The sequence below is a fragment of the Macrobrachium nipponense genome, chromosome 32 (genome assembly GCF_015104395.2).
Source record: "Macrobrachium nipponense isolate FS-2020 chromosome 32, ASM1510439v2, whole genome shotgun sequence".
Taxonomy (NCBI): Eukaryota; Metazoa; Arthropoda; class Malacostraca; order Decapoda; family Palaemonidae; genus Macrobrachium; species Macrobrachium nipponense.
In genome coordinates, this window is record NC_061094.1 from 13,675,509 (window position 1) to 13,697,166 (window position 21,658).

At 43.4% G+C, this 21,658-nt stretch overlaps 1 protein-coding gene across 1 annotated transcript; it reads left to right on the forward strand.

The window, feature by feature from the left end:
• The first annotated feature begins 12,326 nt into the window (after nt 1–12,326).
• LOC135207369 (uncharacterized protein PF3D7_1120600-like) lies at nt 12,327–21,326 on the forward strand. The gene is made up of 6 exons (XM_064239097.1): nt 12,327–12,642; nt 13,073–13,407; nt 15,507–16,047; nt 17,582–18,266; nt 18,552–18,700; nt 20,875–21,326. Exons 1-6 carry the CDS (start codon nt 12,327–12,329, stop codon nt 21,324–21,326), a joined length of 2,478 nt encoding a protein of 825 aa, XP_064095167.1.
• The last annotated feature ends 332 nt before the right edge of the window (nt 21,327–21,658 follow it).

A 21,658-nucleotide genomic window follows, 5' to 3' on the forward strand; every position in this document is an offset into this window, starting at 1 on the left:
ACATAATGCAAAACAAACTGCACCTTTGAAGCTGGAAGATGATGAATACCCAGCAGTTAGGGGACGGCTGGTTGTTCTCTAGCCCTATAGGACATTGAATGGACGAAAAATGAGACTTCGACTAGGAGAAGATGAAGAATGGGGAACAGCCAGCAGTTGGGGGCTGCTGGTTGTTCTCTGTCCCTACAGGACATCGAATGGACGAAAAGTGAGACTTGGACTAGATCAGGAGAAGCTGAAGAATGTGGAACAACCAGCAGTTTGGGAGCTGCTGGTTGTTCTCTAACCCTGTAGTACATCAAATGGATGAAAAGTGAGACTTGGACTGGATCAGGAGCAGCTTAAGAATGAGGAACAGCCAGCAGTTGGGGGGCTGCTGGTTGTTCTCTGGCCCTATAGGACATTGAATAGAAAAAAAGTGAGACTTGGACTGGATCAGGAGAAGCTGTAGATTGGGGAACGACCAGCAGTTGGGGGGCTGCTGGTTGCTCTCTGGCTCTGCAGGACATTGAATGGACAAAAAGCGAGACTTGGACTGGATCAGAAGCTGAAGAATGGGGAACGGTCAGCAGTTGGGGGGCTGCTAGTTGTTCTCTGGCCCTATAGGACATCGAATGGAAAAAAAGCAAGACATGGAGTGGTTCAGAGCCTGAAGAATGGCGAATGGCCAGCAGTTGGGGGGCTACTGGTTGTTCTGTGGCCTGATAAGACATCGAATGGATGAAATGCGAGACATGGATTGTAACAGGAGAAACTGAAGGATGGGGAACAGTCAGCAGTTGGGGGGCTGCTGGTTGTTTTCTGGCCCTGAAGGACATTGAATAGACGAAAAGCGAGACTTGGACTGGATCAGGAGAAGATGAAGAATGGGGAATGGTCAGCAGTTGGGGGGCTGCTAGTTATTCTCTGGCCCTATAGGACATCGAATGGACAAAAAGCAAGACACGGAGTGGTTCAGAGCCTGAAGAATGGCGAACGGCCAGCAGTTGGGGGGCTGCTGGTTGTTCTGTGGCCTGATAAGACATCGATTGGATGAAATGTGAGACATGGATTGTAACAGGAGAAACTGAAGGATGGGGAACAGTCAGCAGTTGGGGGGCTGCTGGTTGTTTTCTGGCCCTGAAGGACATTGAATAGACGAAAAGCGAGACTTGGACTGGATCAGGAGAAGATGAAGAATGGGGAATGGTCAGCAGTTGGGGGACTGCTGGCTGTTCTCTCAGCCTACAGGATATCGAATCGCCAAAAAGTGAAAATAGGACTGGATATTGAGACGCTGAAGAATGGGGAACGGGCAGCAGTTGGGGATTGCTGGTTGTTCTTTAGCTCAACAGGACATCGAATGGACAAAAAGCGAGACTTGGACTGGATCAGAAGCTGAAGAATGGGGAACGGTCAGCAGTTGGGGGGCTGCTGATTGTTCTGTGGCCCGATAGGACATCGAATGGATGAAAAGCGAGACTTGGATTGGATCAGGAGAAACTGAAGGATGGAGGGGCTGTTGGTTGTTTTCTGGCCCTGAAGGACATTGAATGGACAAAAAGTGAGACTTGGACTGGATCAGGAGAAGCTGAAGAATGGGGAACAGTCAGCAGTTGGGGGGCTGCTGGTTGTTCTCTGGCCCGATTGGACATCAAATGGACGAAAAGCGAGATTTGGATTGGATCAGGAGAAACTCAAGGATGGGGAACAGTCAGCAGGGGGACTGTGGCTGTTTTTGGATGGACAGGAGAAACTCAAGGATGGGGACAGTCACAGTGGGGGACTGTGGCGTCTCTCACCTACAGATATCGAATTGCCAAAAACCGAAACTAAGACTGGATCATGAGAAGCTGAAGAATGGGAAACGAGCAGCAGTTGGGGGCTGCTGGTTGTTCTTTAGCTCAACAGGAGATAGAATGGACAAAAAGCGAGACTTGGACTAGATCAGGAGAAGCTGAAGAATGGGGAACGGTCAGCAGTTGGGGGGCTGCTGGTTGTTCTCTGACCCTGAAGGACATTGAATGGATGAAAAGCAAGACTTGGACTGAATCAGAAGCTGAAGACTGGGGAACGGTCAGCAGTTGGGGGGCTGCTGGTAGTTCTCTTGCTCTAAAGGAAATCGAATGGACAAAAAGCGAGACTTGGACTAGATCAGGAGAAGCTGAAGAATGGGGAACGGTCAGCAGTTGGGGGGCTGCTGGTTGTTCTCTGACCCTGAAGGACATTGAATGGATGAAAAGCGAGACTTGGACTGAATCAGAAGCTGAAGACTGGGGAACAGTCAGCAGTTGGGGGGCTGCTGGTAGTTCTCTTGCTCTAAAGGAAATCGAATGGACAAAAAGCAAGACTTGGACTGGATCAGAAATTGAAGAATGGGGAACGGTCAGTAGTTGGGGGGCTGCGTATCATTCTCTGGCCATATAGGAAATTGAATGGACAAAAAGCGAGACTTGTACTGGATCAGAAGCTGAAGAATGGGGAACGGTCAGCTGTTGGGGGGCTGCTGGTTGTTCTCTGGCCGTATAGGAAATTGAATGGACAAAAAGCGAGACTTGGACTGGATCAGAAGCTGAAGAATGTGGAACGGTTAGCAGTTGGGGGGCTGCTGGTTGTTCTCTAGCCCTATAGGGAATTGAATGGACAAAAAGCAAGACTTCGACTGGATCAGAAGCAGAAAAATGAGGAACAGTCAGCAGTTGGGGGGCTGCTGGTTATTCTCTGGCCCTATAGGACATCGAATGGACAAAAGCGAGACTTGGACTGGATCAGAAGCTGAATAATGGGGAACGGTCAGCAGTTGGGGGGCTGCAGGCTGTTCTCTGCCCTTACAAGACATCAAATGGACAAAAAGCGAGACTTGGACTGGATCAGAAGCTGAAGGAATGGGGAACAGTCAGCAGTTGGGGGGCTGTTGGTTGTTCTCTAGCCCTATAGGAAATTGAATGGACAAAAAGCGAGACTTGGACTGGAACAGAAGCTGAAGACTGTGGAACGGTTAGCAGTTGGGGGGCTGCTGGTTGTTCTCTAGCCCTATAGGGAATTGAATGGACAAAAAGTGAGACTTCGACTGGATCAGAAGCAGAAAAATGTGGAACAGTCAGCAGTTGGGGGGCTGCTGGTTATTCTCTGGCCCTATAGGACATCGAATGGACAAAAAGCGAGACTTGGACTGGATCAGAAGCTGAATAATGGGGAACGGTCAGCAGTTGGGGGGCTGCTGATTGTTCTGTGGCCCAATAGGACATCGAATGGAAGAAAAGCGAGACTTGGATTGGATCAGGAGAAACTGAAGGATGGAGGGGCTGTTGGTTGTTTTCTGGCCCTGAAGGACATTGAATGGACAAAAAGTGAGACTTGGATTGGATCAGGAGAAACTCAAGGATGGGGAACAGTCAGCAGTGGGGGGCTGCTGGTTGTTCTCTGGCCCGATTGGACATCAAATGGACGAAAAGTGAGACTTGGATTGGATCAGGAGAAACTCAAGGATGGGGAACAGTCAGCAGTGGGGGCGCTGCTGGTTGTTTTCTGGCACTGAAGGACATTGAATGGACGAAAAGCGAGACTTAGACTGGATCAGTAGAAGCTGAAGAATGGGGAACGGTCAGCAGTTGGGGGAGTGCTGGCTGTTCTCTCAGCCTACAGATATCGAATTGCCAAAAACCGAAACTAAGACTGGATAATGAGAAGCTGAAGAATGGGAAACGAGCAGCAGTTGGGGGCTGCTGGTTGTTCTTTAGCTCAACAGGAGATAGAATGGACAAAAAGCGAGACTTGGACTAGATCAGGAGAAGCTGAAGAATGGGGAACGGTCAGCAGTTGGGGGGCTGCTGGTTGTTCTCTGACCCTGAAGGACATTGAATGGATGAAAAGCGAGACTTGGACTGAATCAGAAGCTGAAGACTGGGGAACGGTCAGCAGTTGGGGGGCTGCTGGTTGTTCTCTTGCTCTAAAGGACATCGAATGGACAAAAAGCAAGACTTGGACTGGATCAGAAATTGAAGAATGGGGAACGGTCAGCATTTGGGGGCTGCTGGATGTTCTCTGGCCCTTCAGGACATTAAATGGACAAAAATCGAGACTTGGACTGGATCAAAAGCTGAAGAATAGGGAACGGTCAGTAGTGGGGGGGCTGCGTATCATTCTCTGGCCATATAGGAAATTGAATGGACAAAAAGCGAGACTTGTACAGGATCAGAAGCTGAAGAATTGGGAACGGTCAGCAGTTGGGGGGCTGCTGGTTGTTCTCTGGCTGTATAGGAAATTGAATGGATGAAAAGCGAGACTTGGACTGGATCAGAAGCTGAAGAATGTGGAACGGTTAGCAGTTGGGGGGCTGCTGGTTGTTCTCTAGCCCTATGGGGAATTGAATGGACAAAAAGCAAGACTTCGACTGGATCAGAAGCAGAAAAATGAGGAACAGTCAGCAGTTGGGGGGCTGCTGGTTATTCTCTGGCCCTATAGGACATCGAATGGACAAAAAGCGAGACTTGGACTGGATCAGAAGCTGAATAATGGAGAACGGTCAGCAGTTGGGGGGCTGCAGGCTGTTCTCTGCCCTTACAAGATATCAAATGGATGAAAAGCGAGACTTGGACTGGATCAGAAGCTGAAGGAATGGGGAACAGTCAGCATTTGGGGGGCTGTTGGTTGTTCTCTGGCCCTATAGGAAATTGAATGGACAAAAAGCGAGACTTGGACTGGATCAGAAGCTGAAGAATGTGGAACGGTTAGCAGATGGGGGGCTGCTGGTTGTTCTCTGGCCCTATAGGAAGTTGAATGGACAAAAAGCGAGACTTCGACTGGATCAGAAGTAGAAAAATGAGGAACAGTCAGTAGTTGGGGGGGCTGCTGGTTGTTTTCTGGCCATACAGGACATCAAATGAACAAAAAGCTAGACTTGGACTTGATCAGAAGCTGAAGAATGTGGAATGGCCAGCAGTTGGGGGGCTGCTGGTTGTTCCCTGGTCCTACAGGACATCGAATGGACGAAAAGCAAGACTTTGACTGGATTAAGAAAAGCTGAAGAACGGGTAACGGCCAGCAGTTGGGGGGCTGCTGGTTGTTTTCTGGACTTACAGTGCATTGAATTGACAGAAAGCAAAACTTGGATTGGATCAGGAGAAGCTGAAGAATAGGGAACAGCCAGCAGTTGGGGGGCTGCTGGTTACTCTCTGGCCTTAAAGGACTGTGAATGGAAAAAAGTGAGATTTGGACTGGATCAGGAGAAGCTGAAGATTGGGGAACGGCCAGCAGTTGGGGGTTGCTGGCTGTTCCCTGGTTTTGCATGACATCGAATGGACAAAAAACGAGACTTGGACTGGATCAGAGGCTGAAGAATGGAGAACAATCAGCAGTTGGGGGCTGCTGGTTGTTCTCTGGCCCTATAGGAAATCATATGGACAAAAAGCAAGACTTGGAGTGGTTCAGGAACTGAAGAATGGCAAATGGCCAGCAGTTAGGGGGCAGCTTGTTGTTCTCTGGCATGATAGGACATCGAATGGACGAAAAGCGAGACTTGGACTGGATCAGGAGAAGCTGAAGAATGGGGAATGGTCAGCAGTTGGGGGCTACTGGTTGTTCTATGGCCCTGAAGGACATTGAATGGACAAAAAGCGAGACTTAGACTGGATAAGGAAAGGCTACAGAATATGGACCGGTCTGCAGTTGGGGGACTGCTGGTTGTTCTCTTGCCCTACAGGACATCGAATCGATGAAACACAAGACTTGGACCGGATATGGAGAAGCTGAAGAATGGGGAATGGTCAGCAGTTGGGGGGCTGCTGGTTGTTCTCTGGTTCTACAGGACATTGAATGGACGACAAGCGAGACTCGGACTGGATCAGAAGCTGAAGACTGGGGAACGGGCAGCAGTTGGGGGGCTGCTGGTTGATTTCAGTCACTGAAGGACATTGAATGGATGAAAAGGGAGACTTAGACTGGATCAGAAGATGAAAAATGGGGAACGGTCAGCAGTTGGAGGGCTGCTGGTTGTTCTCTGGTCCTATAGGAAATCGAATGGATAAAAAACGAGACTATGACTGGATCTGAAGCTGAAGAATGGGGAACAGTCAGCAGTTGGGGCGCTGCTGGTTGTTCTCTGGCTCTACAGGACGTCGAATGGACAAAAAGTGAGACTTGGACTGGATAAGAAGCTGAAGAATGTGGACCGGTCAGCAGTTGGGGAGCTACTGGTTGTTCTCTGGCCCTGAAGGATATCAAATGGACAAAAAGTGAGACTTGGATCAGAAGCTGAGGAAAATGGAACAGTCAGCAGTTGGGGGGCTGTTGGTTGTTCTCTAGCCATATAGGAAATTGAACTGATGAAAAGCAAGATTTAGACTGGATCAGAAGCTGAAGAATGGGGAACGGTCAGCAGTTGGGGGGCTGCTGGATTTTCTCTGGCCTTGAAGGACATCGAATGGACAAAAAGCGAGACTTGGACTGGATCGGAAGGTGAAGAAAGTGGAGCGGTCAGCAGTTGGGGGCTGCTGGTTGTTCTATGGCCCTATAAGAAATTGAATGGATGAAAAGCGAGACTTGGACTGCATCAGAAGGTGAAAAATGTGGAACGGTCAGCAGTTGGGGGGCTGCTGTTTGTTCTCTAGCCCTATAGGGAATTGAATGAATAAAAATTGAGACTTGGACTGGATCAGAAACTGAAGGATGAGGAACAGTTAGCAGTTGTGGGCTGCTGGTTGTTCTCTGGCCCTAAAGGACATTGAATGTACATAAAGCAAGACTTGGACTGGATCAGAAGCTGAAGAATGGTGAACGGTCTGTAGTTGGGGGGGATGCTGGTTGTTCCCTAGCCGTATAGGGAATTGAATGGATAAAAAGCGAGACTTGGACTGGATCAGATATTGAAGAATGGGGAACAGGCAGCAGTTGGGGGCTGCTGGTTGTTCTCTAGCCCTACAGGACATCGAATGGACAAAAAGTGAGACTTGGACTGGATCAGAAGCTGAAGAATGGTGAACGGTCAGCAGTTGGGGGGCTGCTGGTTGTTCTCTGGCCCTATACAAAATTGAATGGACAAAAAGCGACACTTAGACTGGCTCAGAAGCTGGAGAATGTGGAACGGTCAGCAGTTGGGGGGCTGCTGGTTGTTCTCTGGCCCTATAGGAAATTGAATGGACTAAAAGCGAGACTTGGACTGGATCAGAAGCGAAAGAATTGGGAATGGTCAGAAGTTGGGCGCTGCTGGTTGTTCTCTGGCCCTACAAGACATCGAATGGACAAAAAGCAAGACTTGGACTGGATCAGAAGCTGAGGCATGGCGAAGAGTCAGCAGTTGGGGGGCTGCTGGTTGTTCTCTGGCCCTATACACAATTGAATGGACAAAAAGCGACACTTAGACTGGATCAGAAGCTGAAGCATGGCGAAGAGTCAGTAGTTGGGGAGCTGCTGGTTGTTCTCTGGCCCTATAGGAAATTGAATGATTAAAAGCGAGACTTGGACTGGATCAGAAGCAAAAGAATGGGGAACTGTCAGCAGTTGGGGGGATGCTGGCTTTTCTCTGGCCCTATAGGAAATTGAATGGACAAAAACCGAGACTTGGACTGGATCTAAAGCTTAAGAATGGCAAACGGTCAGCAGTTGGGGGCTGCTGGTTGTTCTCTAGCCCAATAGGGAATTGAATAGACTAAAAGTTAGACTTGGACTGGATCAGAAGCTGAAGAATGAGGAACAGTCAGCAGTTGGGGGCCGCTGGTTGTTCTCTGGGCATATAGGAAATCAAATGGACTAAAAGCGATAATTGGACTGGATCAGAAGCTGAAAAATGGGGAACGGTCAGTAGTTGGGGGCTGCTGGTTGTTCTCTGGCCATTTAGGAAATCGAATGGACAAAAAAGCGAGGCTTGGACTGAATCAAAAGCGGAAGAATGGGGAACGGTCAGCAGTTGTCGGACTGCTGGTTGTTTTCTGGCCAAAAAGGACATCGAATGGACAAAAAGCGAGACTTGGACTGCATCAGAAAACGACGAATAGGGAACGGTCAGCAGTTGGGGTGCTGCTGGTTGTTCTCTGGCCCTATAGGAAATTGAATGGACAAAAAGCGAGACTTGGACTGGATCAGAAGCTGAAGAATGTGGAACAATCAGCAGTTGGGGGGCTGCTGGTTGTTCTCTGGCCGTATAGGAAATTGAATGGAGGAAAAGCGACACAGAGTGGATCAGAAGCTGAAAAATAGGGAAGGTCAGCAGTAAGGGCGCTGCTGGTTATTCTCTGGCTCTATATGAAATCTAATGGACAAAAAACAAGACTTGGACTGGATTAGAAGCTGAAGAATGGGGAACGGTCAGTAGTTGTGGCTCTACGGGTAGTTCTCTGGCTCTTTAGGAAATCGAATGGACAAAAAGCGGGACTTGGAGTGGATCAGAAGCTGAAGAATGGGGAATGGTCAGCAGTTGGGGGGCTGCTGGTTAGTCTCTGGCCCTACAGGTCATCGAATGGACAAAAAGAGACTTGAACTGGATCAAAAGCTGAAGAATGGGGAACGGTCAGAAGTTGGGGCTTTCCTGGTTGTTCCCTGGCCTTATAGGAAATCGAATGGTAAAAAAACGAGACTTGGACTAGATCAAAAGCGCAAGAATGGAGAACAGTCAGTAGTTGGGTGCTGCTGGTTGTTGTCCCTAAAGGACATCGAATGGACCAAAAGCGAGACTTGGACTGAATCAGAGGCTGAAGTATGGAGAACGGTCAGCAGTTGGGGGGCTGCTGGTTGTTCTCTGGCCCTATCAGAAATTGAATAGACAAAAAGCAAGACTTGGACTGGGTCAGAAGCTGAAGAATGGAGAACGGTCTGCAGTTGGGGAGCTGCTGGTAGCTCTCTGGCCCTACAGGACATCGAATGGACAAAAAGTGAGACTTGAACTGGATCAGAAGCTGAAGTATGGGGAACGGTCAGCAGTTGGGGGGCTGCTGGTTGTTCTCTGGCCCTATAGAAAATTGAATGGACAAAAAGCGAGACTTGTACTGGATCAGAAGCTGAAGAATGGGTAACGGTCAGCAGTAAGGGCGCTGCTGGTTGTTCTCTGGCTCTATAAGAAATCGAATGGACAAAAAGCAAGACTTGGACTGGATTAGAAGCTGAAGAATGGGGAACGGTCAGCATTTGGGGGGCTGCTGGTTGTTCTCTGGCCCTATAGGAAATCGAAAGGACTTAAAGCGGGACTTGGACTATATCAGAATCTGAAGAATGGGGAATGGTCAGTAGTTGGGGGGCTGCTGGTTGATCTCGGGTGTTATAGGACATTGAATGAACAAAAAGCGAGACTTGAACTGGACCAGAAGCTGAAGAATGGGGAACAGTAAGCAGTTGGGGGCCTGCTGGTTGTTCTCTGGCCCTATAAGAAATTGATTGGACAAAAAGCGAGACTTGGACTGGATCAGAAGCTGAAGAATGGGGAACAGTCAGCAGTTGAGGGGCTGCTGGTTGTTTTCTGGCCCTACAGGACATCGAATAGACAAAAAGCGAGACATGGACTGAATCAAAAGCTGAAGAATGGGGAACGGTCAGCAGTTGAGGGGCTGCTGGTTGTTCTCTAGCCCTACAGGACATCGAATAGACAAAAAGCGAGACATGGACTGAATCAAAAGCTGAAGAATGGGGAACGGTCAGCAGTTGGGGGGCTGCTGGTTGTTCTCTGGCCCTAAAGGACATTGAATGGACAAAAAGCGAGACTTGGACAGGATCAGAAGCTGAAGAATGTGTAACAGTCAGCAGTAGGGAGGATGCTGGTTGTTCTCTGGCCCTATATTTAGAGATGGAAGAATCTATAGTCAACCTTCAAATTTAGAGAAAGAAGAATATATAGACACCTTCAAGATTTAGAGGGGAGTAAAGAATCTTATGCCAACCTTCAAGATTTAGAGGGGGAAGAATCTGACCCCAACCTTTCAAGATTTAGAAAAAGAAAAATCTATAGAGTGGTGCAATGAGAGGAGGTACCACCTTCTAGATTTAGAGAGGGAGAATCTATAGCCAAACTTCAGGATTTAAGGGGGGAAGGATCTATAGCCAACCTTTAAGATTTAGAGGGGGAAGAATCTATAGCCAACCTTCAAGATTTAGAGGGGGAAGATCTATAGCCAACCTTTAAGATTTCAGGGGGAGAGTATCTATAGCCAACCTTCAAGATTTTAGAAAAAGAAGATCTATAGCCAACCTAAGATTTAGAGGGTGAAGCAATCTATAGCCAACCTTCAAGATTTAGAGGGGGAAGAATCTATAGCCAACCTTACAAGATTTAGAGGGGGAGAATCTATAGCCACCCTCAAGATTTAGAAAAGAAGAATCTATAGCCCATCCTTCTAAGATTTAGGAGGGAAAGATCTATAGCCAAACTTCAGGATTTTAGAGGGGGAAGAATCTATAGCCACCTTCAAGATTTAGAGGGGAAGAATATAGCCAACCTTCAAGATTTTAGAAGGGTGGAAAAATCTATTTAGCCACCTTCAAAATTTATAGAGGGAAGCATCTATAGCAACCTTCAAGATTTAGAGGGGGAAGATATATAGCCACCTTTCCCCCCCCCCACATTTAGATTTAGGGGGGAGAATCTATAGCCAACCTTCAAGATTTAGAGAAGGGAACTTAGCCAACTTTTAAAGATTTTAGAGGGGGAAGATCTATTAGCCACCCTTCATTTTAGAGGGGGAAGAATCTATAAGCCAACCTTCAAGATTTAGAGAAGGGAATCTTAGCCAACTTCAAGATATAGGGGAAGATCTAACCTTCAGATTTAGAGGGGAAGAATCTATAGCCAACCTTCAAGATTTTAGAAAAGGGGAAGAATCGGGGGATAAGCCAACCCTTCGATTTAGAGTATAAGAATCTATAACCCAAAACTTCAGATTTAGAGGGGGAAGAACTCTATAGCCAACCTTCAAGATTTGTAGAGAAGAATCGAATACCAACCTTCAAGATTTAGAGAACAATCCTATTAGCCAAGCCTTCATATAGAGGGGGGAGGAATCTATATCCACCTTCAAGATAGAGGGGGAGAATTCCTTAAGCCGAAAAATCTTCAACATTTAGAGGGGGAAGTAAAAAATACCAACCTTCAAGATTTGGGGGGGAAGAAAATATAGCCAACCTTCAAGATTTAGAGAGGGAAGAATCATAGCCAACCTTCAAAGTTTAGAAAGTGGGAAGAATTCTAATGCCAACCCTTTCAGTTTTAGAGGGGGAAGAATCTATAGCCAATAAGATTTAGGAGGGGGAAGAATCTTTAGCCAACCTTCAAATTTTAGGGGGGAAGAATCTATAGCCAACATTCAAGATTTAAGTGGGTTCAAGAAAATTTACCTAAAGCCAACCTTTAGAGGGGAAGAATCTATAGCCAACCATTCAGATTTAGAGGGAGAATCTGTAAGCCAATCAAGATTTTGGAGGAGGGAAGATCTAGTCCAACCTTGAAAGTTTAGAAAGGGGGAAGAATCTATAGCCAACCTCTTCAAGATTTAGAGGGGAAGAATCTATAGCCAGTTCAAGATTTAGGAGGAGGAACGAATCTAGCCCAAAGTTCCGTTTAAGAAAAGGGGGAATAATCCTATGCCAACCGTTTTCAGAGGGGGAACAGGGGGGAAGATCTATTAGCCAATTTCAGGATTTTGGAAGGGGGAGAATCTTAAAAGCCAACCTTTAAGTTTTAGAGAGGGGAAGAATCTATTGCCAACCTTCAAGTTTTAGAGGGGGAAGAATCTATTGCCAACCTTCAAGATTTAGAGAGAGAAGAATCTATAGCCAACCTTCAAGTTTTAGAGAAGGTAGAATCTATAGCCAAAGTTCAAGATTTAGAGAGGGAAGTATCAATAGCCAACCGTCAAGATTTAGAGAGGGAAGGATCTATAGCCAATCTTCAAGATTTAGAAAGGGAAGTATCTTTAGCCAACCGTCAAGATTTAGAGAGGGAAGGATCTATAGCAAACCTTCAAGATTTAGAGAGGGAAGGATCTATAGCAAACCTTCAAGATTTAGAAAGGGAAGTATCTATAGCCAACAGTCAAGATTTAGAGAGGGAATGATCTATAGCCAACCTTCAAGATTTAGAAATGGAAGAATCTATAGCCAACCTTCAAGATTTAGAGAGGGAAGGATCTATAGCCAACCTTCAAGATTTAGAAATGGAAGAATCTATAGCCAACCTTTAATATTTAAAGGGGGAAGAATCTAAGGCCAACCTTCAAGATTTATAGAGGTAAGAATCTATAGCAAAACTTCAAGATTTAGAAGGGGAAGAATCTATAGCCAATCTTCAAGATGTAGAATGGGAAGAATCTATAGCCAATCTTAAAGATTTGGAGGAAGAAGGATCTATAGCCAACATTTAAGATTTAGAGATGGAAGGATCTATAGCCAACCTTCAAGATTTAGAGATGGAAGAATCTATAGGCAACCCTCAAGATTTAGAGATGGAAGAATCTATAGCCAACCTTCAAGATTTAGAGATGGAAGGATCTATAGCCAACCTTCAAGATTTAGAGATGGAAGAATCTATTGCCAACCTTCAAGACTTAGAGAGGGAAGAATCTATAGCTAAACTTCAAGATTTAGAGAGGGAAGAATCTATAGCCAACCTTCAAGATTTAGAGGGGGAAGAATCTATATCTAACCTCCAAGATTTGAGAGGGAGGAAGAAAATACCATCCTTCAAAAGTTAGAGGGTGAAAAATCTATAGCCAACCTTTGAGATTTGGAGGGGGTAGGATCTATAGCCAACATTCGAAATTTAGAGGTTGAAGGATCTATAGCCAACCTTCTGGATTTAGAGAGGGAAGGATCGATAGTCATCCTTCAAGATATAGAAGGGGAAGGATCTATAGCCAACCTTCAAGATTTAAGGAGGGAAGGATCGATAGTCAACCTTCAAGATTTAGAAGGGATACGATATATAGCCATCCTTCAGGATTTAGAATAGGAAGAATCTATAGCCAATCTTCGAGATTTAGAGAGGGAAGAATCTATACCAAACCTTCAAGATTTAGAGGGGGAAGAATCTATATCTAACCTCCAAGATTTGAGAGGGAGGAAGAAAATACCATCCTTCAAAAGTTAGAGGGTGAAAAATCTATAGCCAACCTTTCAGATTTGGAGGGGGTAGGATCTATAGCCAACATTCGAAATTTAGAGGTTGAAGGATCTATAGCCAACCTTCTGGATTTAGAGAGGGAAGGATCGATAGTCATCCTTCAAGATATAGAAGGGGAAGGATCTATAGCCAACCTTCATGATTTAGAGGGGGAAGAATCTATAGCCAATCTTCGAGATTTAGAGAGGGAAGGATATATAGCCAACCTTCAAGATTTAGAGATGGAAGAATCTATAGCCAACCTTCAAGATTTAGAGGTTGAAGAATCTATAGCCAACCTTCAAGATTTGGAGGGGGAAGAATCTGTAGCCAACCTTCAAAGATTTAGAGGGGTGAAGAATCTAAAGCCAAACTTCAAGATTTGGAGGGGGAAGAATCTATAGCCAACCTTCAAGATTTAGAGGTTGAAGAATCTATAGCAAACATTCAAGATTTAGAGGTTGAAGAATCTATAGCCAACCTTCAATATTTAGAGGGGAGGAATCTAGAGCCAACCTTCAAGATTTGGAGGGGGAAGAATCAAAGGACAACCTTCAAGATTTAGAGGCTGAAGAATCTAAAGCCAATCTTCAAGATTTAGAGGGGGAACAATCTAAAGCCAAACTTCAAGATTTAGAGTAGGAAGATTCTATAGCCAACCTTCAAGATTTAGAGGGGGAACAATCTAAAGCCAAACTTCAAGATTTAGAGTAGGAAGAATCTATAGCCAACCTTCAAGTTTTAGCGAGGGAAGAATCTATAGCCAACCTTCAAGATTTAGAGGGGAAGGATCTATAGCCAACCTTCAAGATTTAGAGAGAGAGAAATCTATTGTCAACCTTCAAGATTTAGAGAGGGAAGAATCTATAGCCAACATTCAAGATTTAGAGGGGGAAGAATCTATAGCCAACCTTCAGAATATAGTGGGGGATGAATCTATAGTCAACCTTCAAGATTTAGAGAAAGAAGAATCTATAGACAACCTTCAAGATTTAGAGGGGGAAGAATCTATGCCAACCTTCAAGATTTAGAGGGGGAAGAATCTATACCCAACCTTCAAGATTTAGAAAAAGAAGAAATCTATAGCATCCTTTCTAGATTTAGAGAGGGAAGAATCTATAGCCAAACTTCAGGATTTAGAGGGGGAAGAATCTATAGCCAACCTTTAAGATTTAGAGGGGGAAGAATCTATAGCCAACCTTCAAGATTTAGAGGGGGAAGAATCTATAGCCAACCTTCAAGATTTAGAGGGGGAAGAATCTATAGCCAACCTTCAAGATTTAGAAAAAGAAGAATCTATAGCCAACCTTCAAGATTTAGAGGGGGAAGAATCTATAGCCAACCTTCAAGATTTAGAGTGGGAAGAATCTATAGCCAACCTTCAAGATTTAGAGGGGGAAGAATCTATAGCCAACCTTCAAGATTTAGAAAAAGAAGAATCTATAGCCATCCTTCTAGATTTAGAGAGGGAAGAATCTATAGCCAAACTTCAGGATTTAGAGGGGGAAGAATCTATAGCCAACCTTCAAGATTTAGAGGGGGAAGAATCTATAGCCAACCTTCAAGATTTAGAGGGGGAAGAATCTATAGCCAACCTTCAAAAATTTATAGAGGGAAGAATCTATATGCAACCTTCAAGATATAGAGGGGGAGGATATGTAGCCAACCTTCAACATTTAGAGGGGGAAGAATCTATAGCCAACCTTCAAGATTTAGAGAGGGACGAATCTTAGCCTCCAATCTTGAGATTTAGAGGGAAGAATTCCTTATTTTTTGTTTTCTATATCAATTTTCAAGATTTCGAGAGGGGGAAGGAATCTATAAGTCCAACCTTCCCAAGATGTATAGGGGAAGAATTTCTTAAGCCCAACCTTTAAGATTTAGAGGGGTAAGAATCTATAGCCAACCTTCAAGATTTTAGGAGGGGGAAGGGGAAAAATCTATAGCCAACCTTTCAAGATTTATTTAGAGGGGAAGAATCTATGAGCCAACCTTCAGATATTTAGAGGGGGAAGGAAATATATAGCCAAAACCTTTAACATTAAGATTTGGTAGGGGAAGAATCTATATGCAACCTTCAAGATATAGAGGGGGGGGGAGGATTGTAGGCCAACCTTTCAACATTTTTATAAGGGGGAAGAATCCTATAGCCAACCTTCAAGATTTAGAAGGGAAAGAGTCGTATTAGAACCCTTCAAGATTTAAAGAGGGAAAGAAGAATCATAGCCAATCTTGAAAGATTTAGAGGGAAGAATCTATAGCCAACCTTCAAGATTTAGAGAGGGAAGAATCTATAGCCAACCTTCAAGATTTAGAGAGGGAAGAATCTATAGCCAATCTTGAAGATTTAGAGGGGGAAGAATCTATAGCCAACTTTCAAGATTTAGAGAGGGAAGGATCTATAGCCAACCTTCAGAATATAGTGGGGGAAGAATCTAAAGCCAACCTTTAGGATTTAGAGAGAGAAGAATCTATAGCCAACCTTCAAGATTTAGAGGGGGAAGAATCTGTAGCCAACCTTCAAATTTTAGAGGGAGAAGAATCTATAGCCATCCTTCAAAATTTAAAGGGGGAAGAATCTATAGCCAACCTTCAGGATTTAGAGGTTGATGAATCTATATGCAACCTTCAAGATTTAGAGAGGGAAGAATCTATATGCAACCTTCAAGATTTAGAGAGGGAAGAATCTATATGCAACCTTCAAGATTTAGAGGGGGAAGAATCTATAGCCAACATTCAAGATTTAGAGAGGGAAGAATCTATAGCCAACCTTCAGGATTTAGAGTGTGAAGAATCTATAGCCAACCTTCAAGATTTAGAGAGGGAAGAATCTATAGCCAAACTTCAAGATTTAGAGGGGGAAGAATCTATGGCCAACTTCCAAGTTTTAAAGAGGGGAGAATTTATAGCCAACCTTCAAGATTTAGAGAGGGAAGAATCTATATGCAACCTTCAAGATTTAGAGGGGGAAGAATCAATAGCCAACTTTCAAGGTTTAAAGAGGGAGGATCTATAGCCAACCTTCAGGATTTAGAGTGTGAAGAATCTATAGTCAACCTTCAAGATTTAGAGAGGGAAGAATCTATTACCAACCTTCAAGATTTGGAGAGGGAAGAATCTATAGCCAACATTTAAGATTTATAGGGGAAAAAATCTATAGCCAACCTTCAATATTTAGAGGGGGAGGAATCTATAGCCAAACTTCAAGATTGAGAGAGGGAAGGATCTATAGCCAACCTTCAAGATTTGGAGTTGGAAGAATCTATAACCAACCTTCAAGATTTAAAGGGGGAAGAATCTATAGCATACCTTCAAGATATAGAGGGTATGAATATATAGCAAACCTTCAAAATTTAGAAGGGTAAAATATATAGCCAAACTTCAAGATTTATAGGGTAAGAATATATAGCCAATCTTGAAGATTTAAAGGGGGAAGAATCTATAGCCAACCTTCAAGATTTAGAGAAACAAGGATCTATTACCAACCGTCATGATTTAGAGAGAGAAAAATCTATAGCCAACCTTCAAGATATAGAGGGGGGAAGATTCTATAGCGAACCTTTAAGATTTAGAGGGGGAAGGATCTATAGCCAACATTCGAAATTTAGAGGTTGAAGGATCTATATCCAACCTTCTAGATATAGAGAGGGAAGGATCTATAGCCATCCTTCAAGATATAGAAGGGGAAGGATCTATAGCCAACCTTCAAGATTTAAGGAGGAAATGATCGATAGTCAACCTTCAAGATTTAGAAGGGATACGATCTATAGCCATCCTTCAGGATTTAGAAGGGTAAGAATCTATAGCCAATCTTCGACATTTAGAGAGGGAGGAATCTATAGCCAACCTTCAAGATTTAGAGGGGGTAGAATCTATAGCCAACCTTCAAGATTTGGAGGGGGAAGAATCAAAGGCCAACCTTCAAGATTTAGAGAGAGAAGAAGGAAATGCCAACCTTTAAGATTTAAAGAGGGAAGTATCTATAGCCAACCTTCAAGATTTAGAGGTTGAAGAATCTAAAGCCAAACTTCAAGATTTAGAGGGGGGAACAATCTAAAGCCAAACTTCAAGATTTAGAGGGGGAAGAATCTATAGCCAACCTTCAAGATTAAAAGAGGGAAGAATCTATAGCCAACCTTCAAGTTTTAGCGAGGGAAGAATCTATAGCCAACCTTTAAGATTTAGAGGGGAAGGATCTATAGCCAACCTTCAAGATTTAGAGGGGAAAGAATCTGTAGCCAACCTTCAGAATATTGTGGGGAATGAATCTATAGCCAACCTTCAAGATTTAGAGAGAGAAGAATCTATAGCAAACCTTCAAGATTTAGAAGGGGAAGAATCTATAGTCAACCTTCAAGATTGAGAGGGGGAAGAATCTATAGCCAACCTTCAAGATTTAGAGAGAGAAGAATCTATAGCCATCCCCTCTAGATTTAGACAGGGATGAATCTATAGCCAAACTTCAGGATCTAGAGGGGAAAGAATCTATAGCCAACCTTTAAGATTTAGAGTGGGAAGAATCTATAGCCAACCTTCAAGATTTAGAGAGGGAAGAATCTATAGCCAACCTTCAAGATTTAGAGAGGGAAGAATCTATAGCCAACCTTCAAGATTTAAAGAGGGAAGAATCTATAGCCAACCTTCAAGATTTAGAGTGGGAAGAATCTATAACCAACCTTCAAGATTTAAAGAGGGAAGAATCTATAGCCAACCTTCAAGATTTAGAGTGGGAAGAATCTATAACCAACCTTCAAGATTTAGAGAGGGAAGAATCTATAACCAACCTTCAAGATTTAAAAAGGGAAGAATCTATAACCAACCTTCAAGATTTAAAGAGGGAAGAATCTATAGTCAACCTTCAAGATTTAGAGTGGGAAGAATCTATAACCAACCTTCAAGATTTAGAGAGGGAAGAATCTATAACCAACCTTCAAGATTTAGAGTGGGAAGAATCTATAGCCAACCTTCAAGATTTAGAGAGGCGAGAATCTATAACCAAACTTCAAGATTTAGAGGGGGAAGAATCTATAGCCAACATTTTATATTTAGAGGGGGAAGAATCTATAGCCAATCTTCAATATTTAGAGATTGAAGAATCTATAGCCAACCTTCAAGATTTAGAGAAATTAGGATCTATTACCAACCGTCAAGATTTAGAGAGAGAAGAATCTATAGCTAACCCTCAAGATTTAGAGAGGGAAGGATTTAGAGGGTAAGAATATATAGCCAACCTTCAAGATTTTGAGGGGGAAGATTCTATAGCCAACATTCAAGATTTGATGGGGGAAGAATCTATAGCCAGTCTTAAAGATTTAGAGAGAGATGGATCTATAGCCAACCTTCAAGATTTATAGTGGGAAGAATGTATAGCCATCCTTCGAGATTCAGAGAGGGAAGAATATATAGCCAACCTTCCAGATCTGGAGGGGGAAGAATCAATAGCCAACCTTCAAGATTTAGTGAGAGAAGAAGGAAATGCCAACCTTTAAGATTTAAGGAGGGAAGAATCTATAGCCAACCTTCAAGATTTAGAGGTTGAAGAATTTATAGCCAACCTTCAAGATTTAGAGGTTGAAGAATCTATAGCCAACCTTCAAGATTTAGAGGGGGAAGAATCTGTAGCCAACCTTCAAAGATTTAGAGGGGGTAAGAATCTAAAGCCAAACTTCAAGATTTAGAGGGGGGAGAATCTATAGCAAACCTTCAGGATTTAGAGGTTGAAGAATCCATAGCCAACCTTCAAGATTTAGAGGGGGAAGAATCTATAGCCAACCTTCAAGTTATAGAGAGGGAAAAATCTATAGACAAATTTCATGATTTAGAGGTGGAAGAATCTATAGCCAACCATAAGGATATAGAGGGGGAAGAATCTATAGCCAACCTTCAAAATTTAGAGAGAGAGGAATCTATAGCCAACCTTAGAGATTTAGAGGGGGAAGAATCTATAGTCAACCTTCAAGATTTGGAGAGAGAAGAATCTATAGCCAACCTTCAAGATTTAGAGAGGGATGGATCTATAGCCAACCTTCAGGATTTAGAGTGGGAAGAATCTATAGCCAACCTTCATGATTTAGATGGGGAAGAATCTATAGCTAACTTTCAAGTTATAGAGAGGGAAGAATCTATAGACAAATTTCATGATTTAGAGGTGGCAGTATTTATAGCCAACCTTTAAGATTTAGAGAGAGAAGAATATATAGCCAACCTTCAAGATATAGAGGGGGAAGAATCTATAGCCAACCTTCAAGATTTAGAGAGGGAAGGATCTATAGCCAACCTTCAACATTTAGAGGGGGAAGAATCTATAGCCAACCTTCAAGATATAGAAGGGGAAGGATCTATAGCCAACCTTCAAGATTTAAAGAGGTAAGGATCGATAGTCAACCTTTAAAATTTAGAAGGGATACGATCTATAGCCAACCTTCAAGATTTAGAGAGGGAAGAATCTATAGCCAGTCTTCAAGATTTAGAGAGGGGTGGATCTATAGCCAAACTTCAAGATTTAGAGGGGGAAGAATCTATAGCCAACCTTCAATATTTAGAGGGGGAAGAATCTTAAGCCAACCTTCAGGATATAGAGGGGGAAGAATCTATAGCCAACCTTCAAGATTTAGAGAGAGAAGAATCTATAGCCAACCTTAGAGATTTAGAGAGAGAAGATTCTATATGCAACCTTCAAGATTTTAAGGGGGAAGAATCTATAGCCAACCTTCAAGATTTAGAGGGGAAGAATCTATAGCCAACCTTCAAGATTTAGAGGGGGAAGAATCTATAGCCAACCTTCAAGATTTAGAGGGGGAAGAATCTATAGCCAACCTTCAAGATTTAGAGAGGGAAGATTCTATATGCAACCTTCAAGATTTTAAGGGGGAAGAATCTATAGCCAACCTTCAGGATTTAGAGTGAGAAGAATCTAGAGCCAACTTTTAAGATTTAGAGGGTGAAGAATAAATAGCCAACCTTCGAGATTTAGAGGGTGAAGGATCTATAGCCAACCTTCAAGATTTAGAGAGGGAAGATTCTATATGCAACCTTCAAGATTTGGAGAGAGAAGAATCTATAGCCAACCTTCAAGATTTAGAGGGGGAAGAATCTATAGCCAACCTTCAAGATTTAGAGGGGGAAGAATCTATAGCCAACCTTCAAGATTTAGAGAGGGAAGATTCTATATGCAACCTTCAAGATTTTAAGGGGGAAGAATCTATAGCCAACCTTCAGGATTTAGAGTGAGAAGAATCTAGAGCCAACTTTTAAGATTTAGAGGGTGAAGAATAAATAGCCAACCTTCGAGATTTAGAGGGTGAAGGATCTATAGCCAACCTTCAAGATTTAGAGGGTGAAGGATCTATAGCCTACCTTCAAGATTTAGAGAGGGAAGGATCTACAGCCAACCTTCAAGATATAGAGAGGTAAGGATCTATAGCTAACCTTCAAGATATAGAGAGGGAAGGATCTATAGCCAACCTTCAAGATATAGAAGGGGAAGGATCTATAGTCAACCTTTAAGATTTAGAAGGGAAACGATCTATAGCCATCCTTCGGGATTTAGAGAGTGGAGGATCTATAGCCAACCTTCAAGATATAGAGAGGGAAGGATCTATAGCCAACCTTCAAGATTTAGAAGGGGAAGGATCTATAACCAACCTTCAAGATTTAGAGAGGGGAAGGATATATAGCCAACCTTCAAGATTTAGAGGGGGAAGGATCTATAGCCAACCTTCAAGATATATAGAGAGAAGGATCTATTGCCAACGTTCAAGATTTGAAGAGGGAAGGATCTATAGCCAACCTTCAAGATATAGAGAGGGAATGATCTATAGCCAACCTTCAAGATTTAGAGGGTGAAGGATATATAGCCAACCTTCAAGATTTAGAAGGGGAAGGATCTATAGCCAACCTTCAAGATTTAGAGGGGGAATTATCTATAGCCAACCTTAAAGACATAGAGAGCGAAGGAGCTATAGCCAACCATCAAGTTATGGAGAGGGAACGATCTATAGCCAACCTTCAAGATATGGAGAGGGGAGGATCTATAGCCAACCTTGAAGATATAGAGGGGGAAGGATCTATAGCCAACCTTAAAGATATAGAGAGGGAAGGATCTATAGCCAACCTTCCAGATTTAGAGGGTGACGGATCTATAGACAACATTCAAGATATAGAGAGGGAAGGATCTATAGCCAACGTTGAAGATTTAGAGGGTGAAGGATGTATAGCCAACCTTCAAGATTTGGAGGCGGAAGGATCTATAGCCAACTTTCAAGATTTATAGAGGGAAGGATCTATAGACAACCTTCAAGATTTAGAGGGGAAGGATCTATAGCCATCCTTCAAGATTTAAAGTGGGAAGGATCTATAGCCAACCTTCAAGATTTAGTAGGGGAAGGATCTATAGCCAACCTTCAAGATTTAGGGAGGGGAAGGATCCATAGCCAACCTTCAAGATTTAGTAGGGGAAGGTTCTATAGCCAACCTTCAAGATTTAGAGGGGGAAGGATCTATAGCCAACCTTCAAGATTTAGAGGGGGAATTATCTATAGCCAACCTTAAAGACTTACCTTACAGACCTTACAGACCTTACAGACCTTACAGTTCGTTCGGGTT

Bases quoted from the DNA above. Each gene is read 5' to 3' on its own strand.
- LOC135207369 (XM_064239097.1), top strand. From the start codon at position 12,327: ATGGAAGGATCTATAGCCAACCTTCAAGATTTAGAGATGGAAGAATCT. The intron at 12,643-13,072 runs GTTAGAGGGTGA...CCAACCTTTCAG, and splicing joins GAAAATACCATCCTTCAAAA to ATTTGGAGGGGGTAGGATCT. The intron at 18,701-20,874 runs GTAAGAATCTAA...AATGATCTATAG, and splicing joins CCTTCAAAGATTTAGAGGGG to CCAACCTTCAAGATTTAGAG.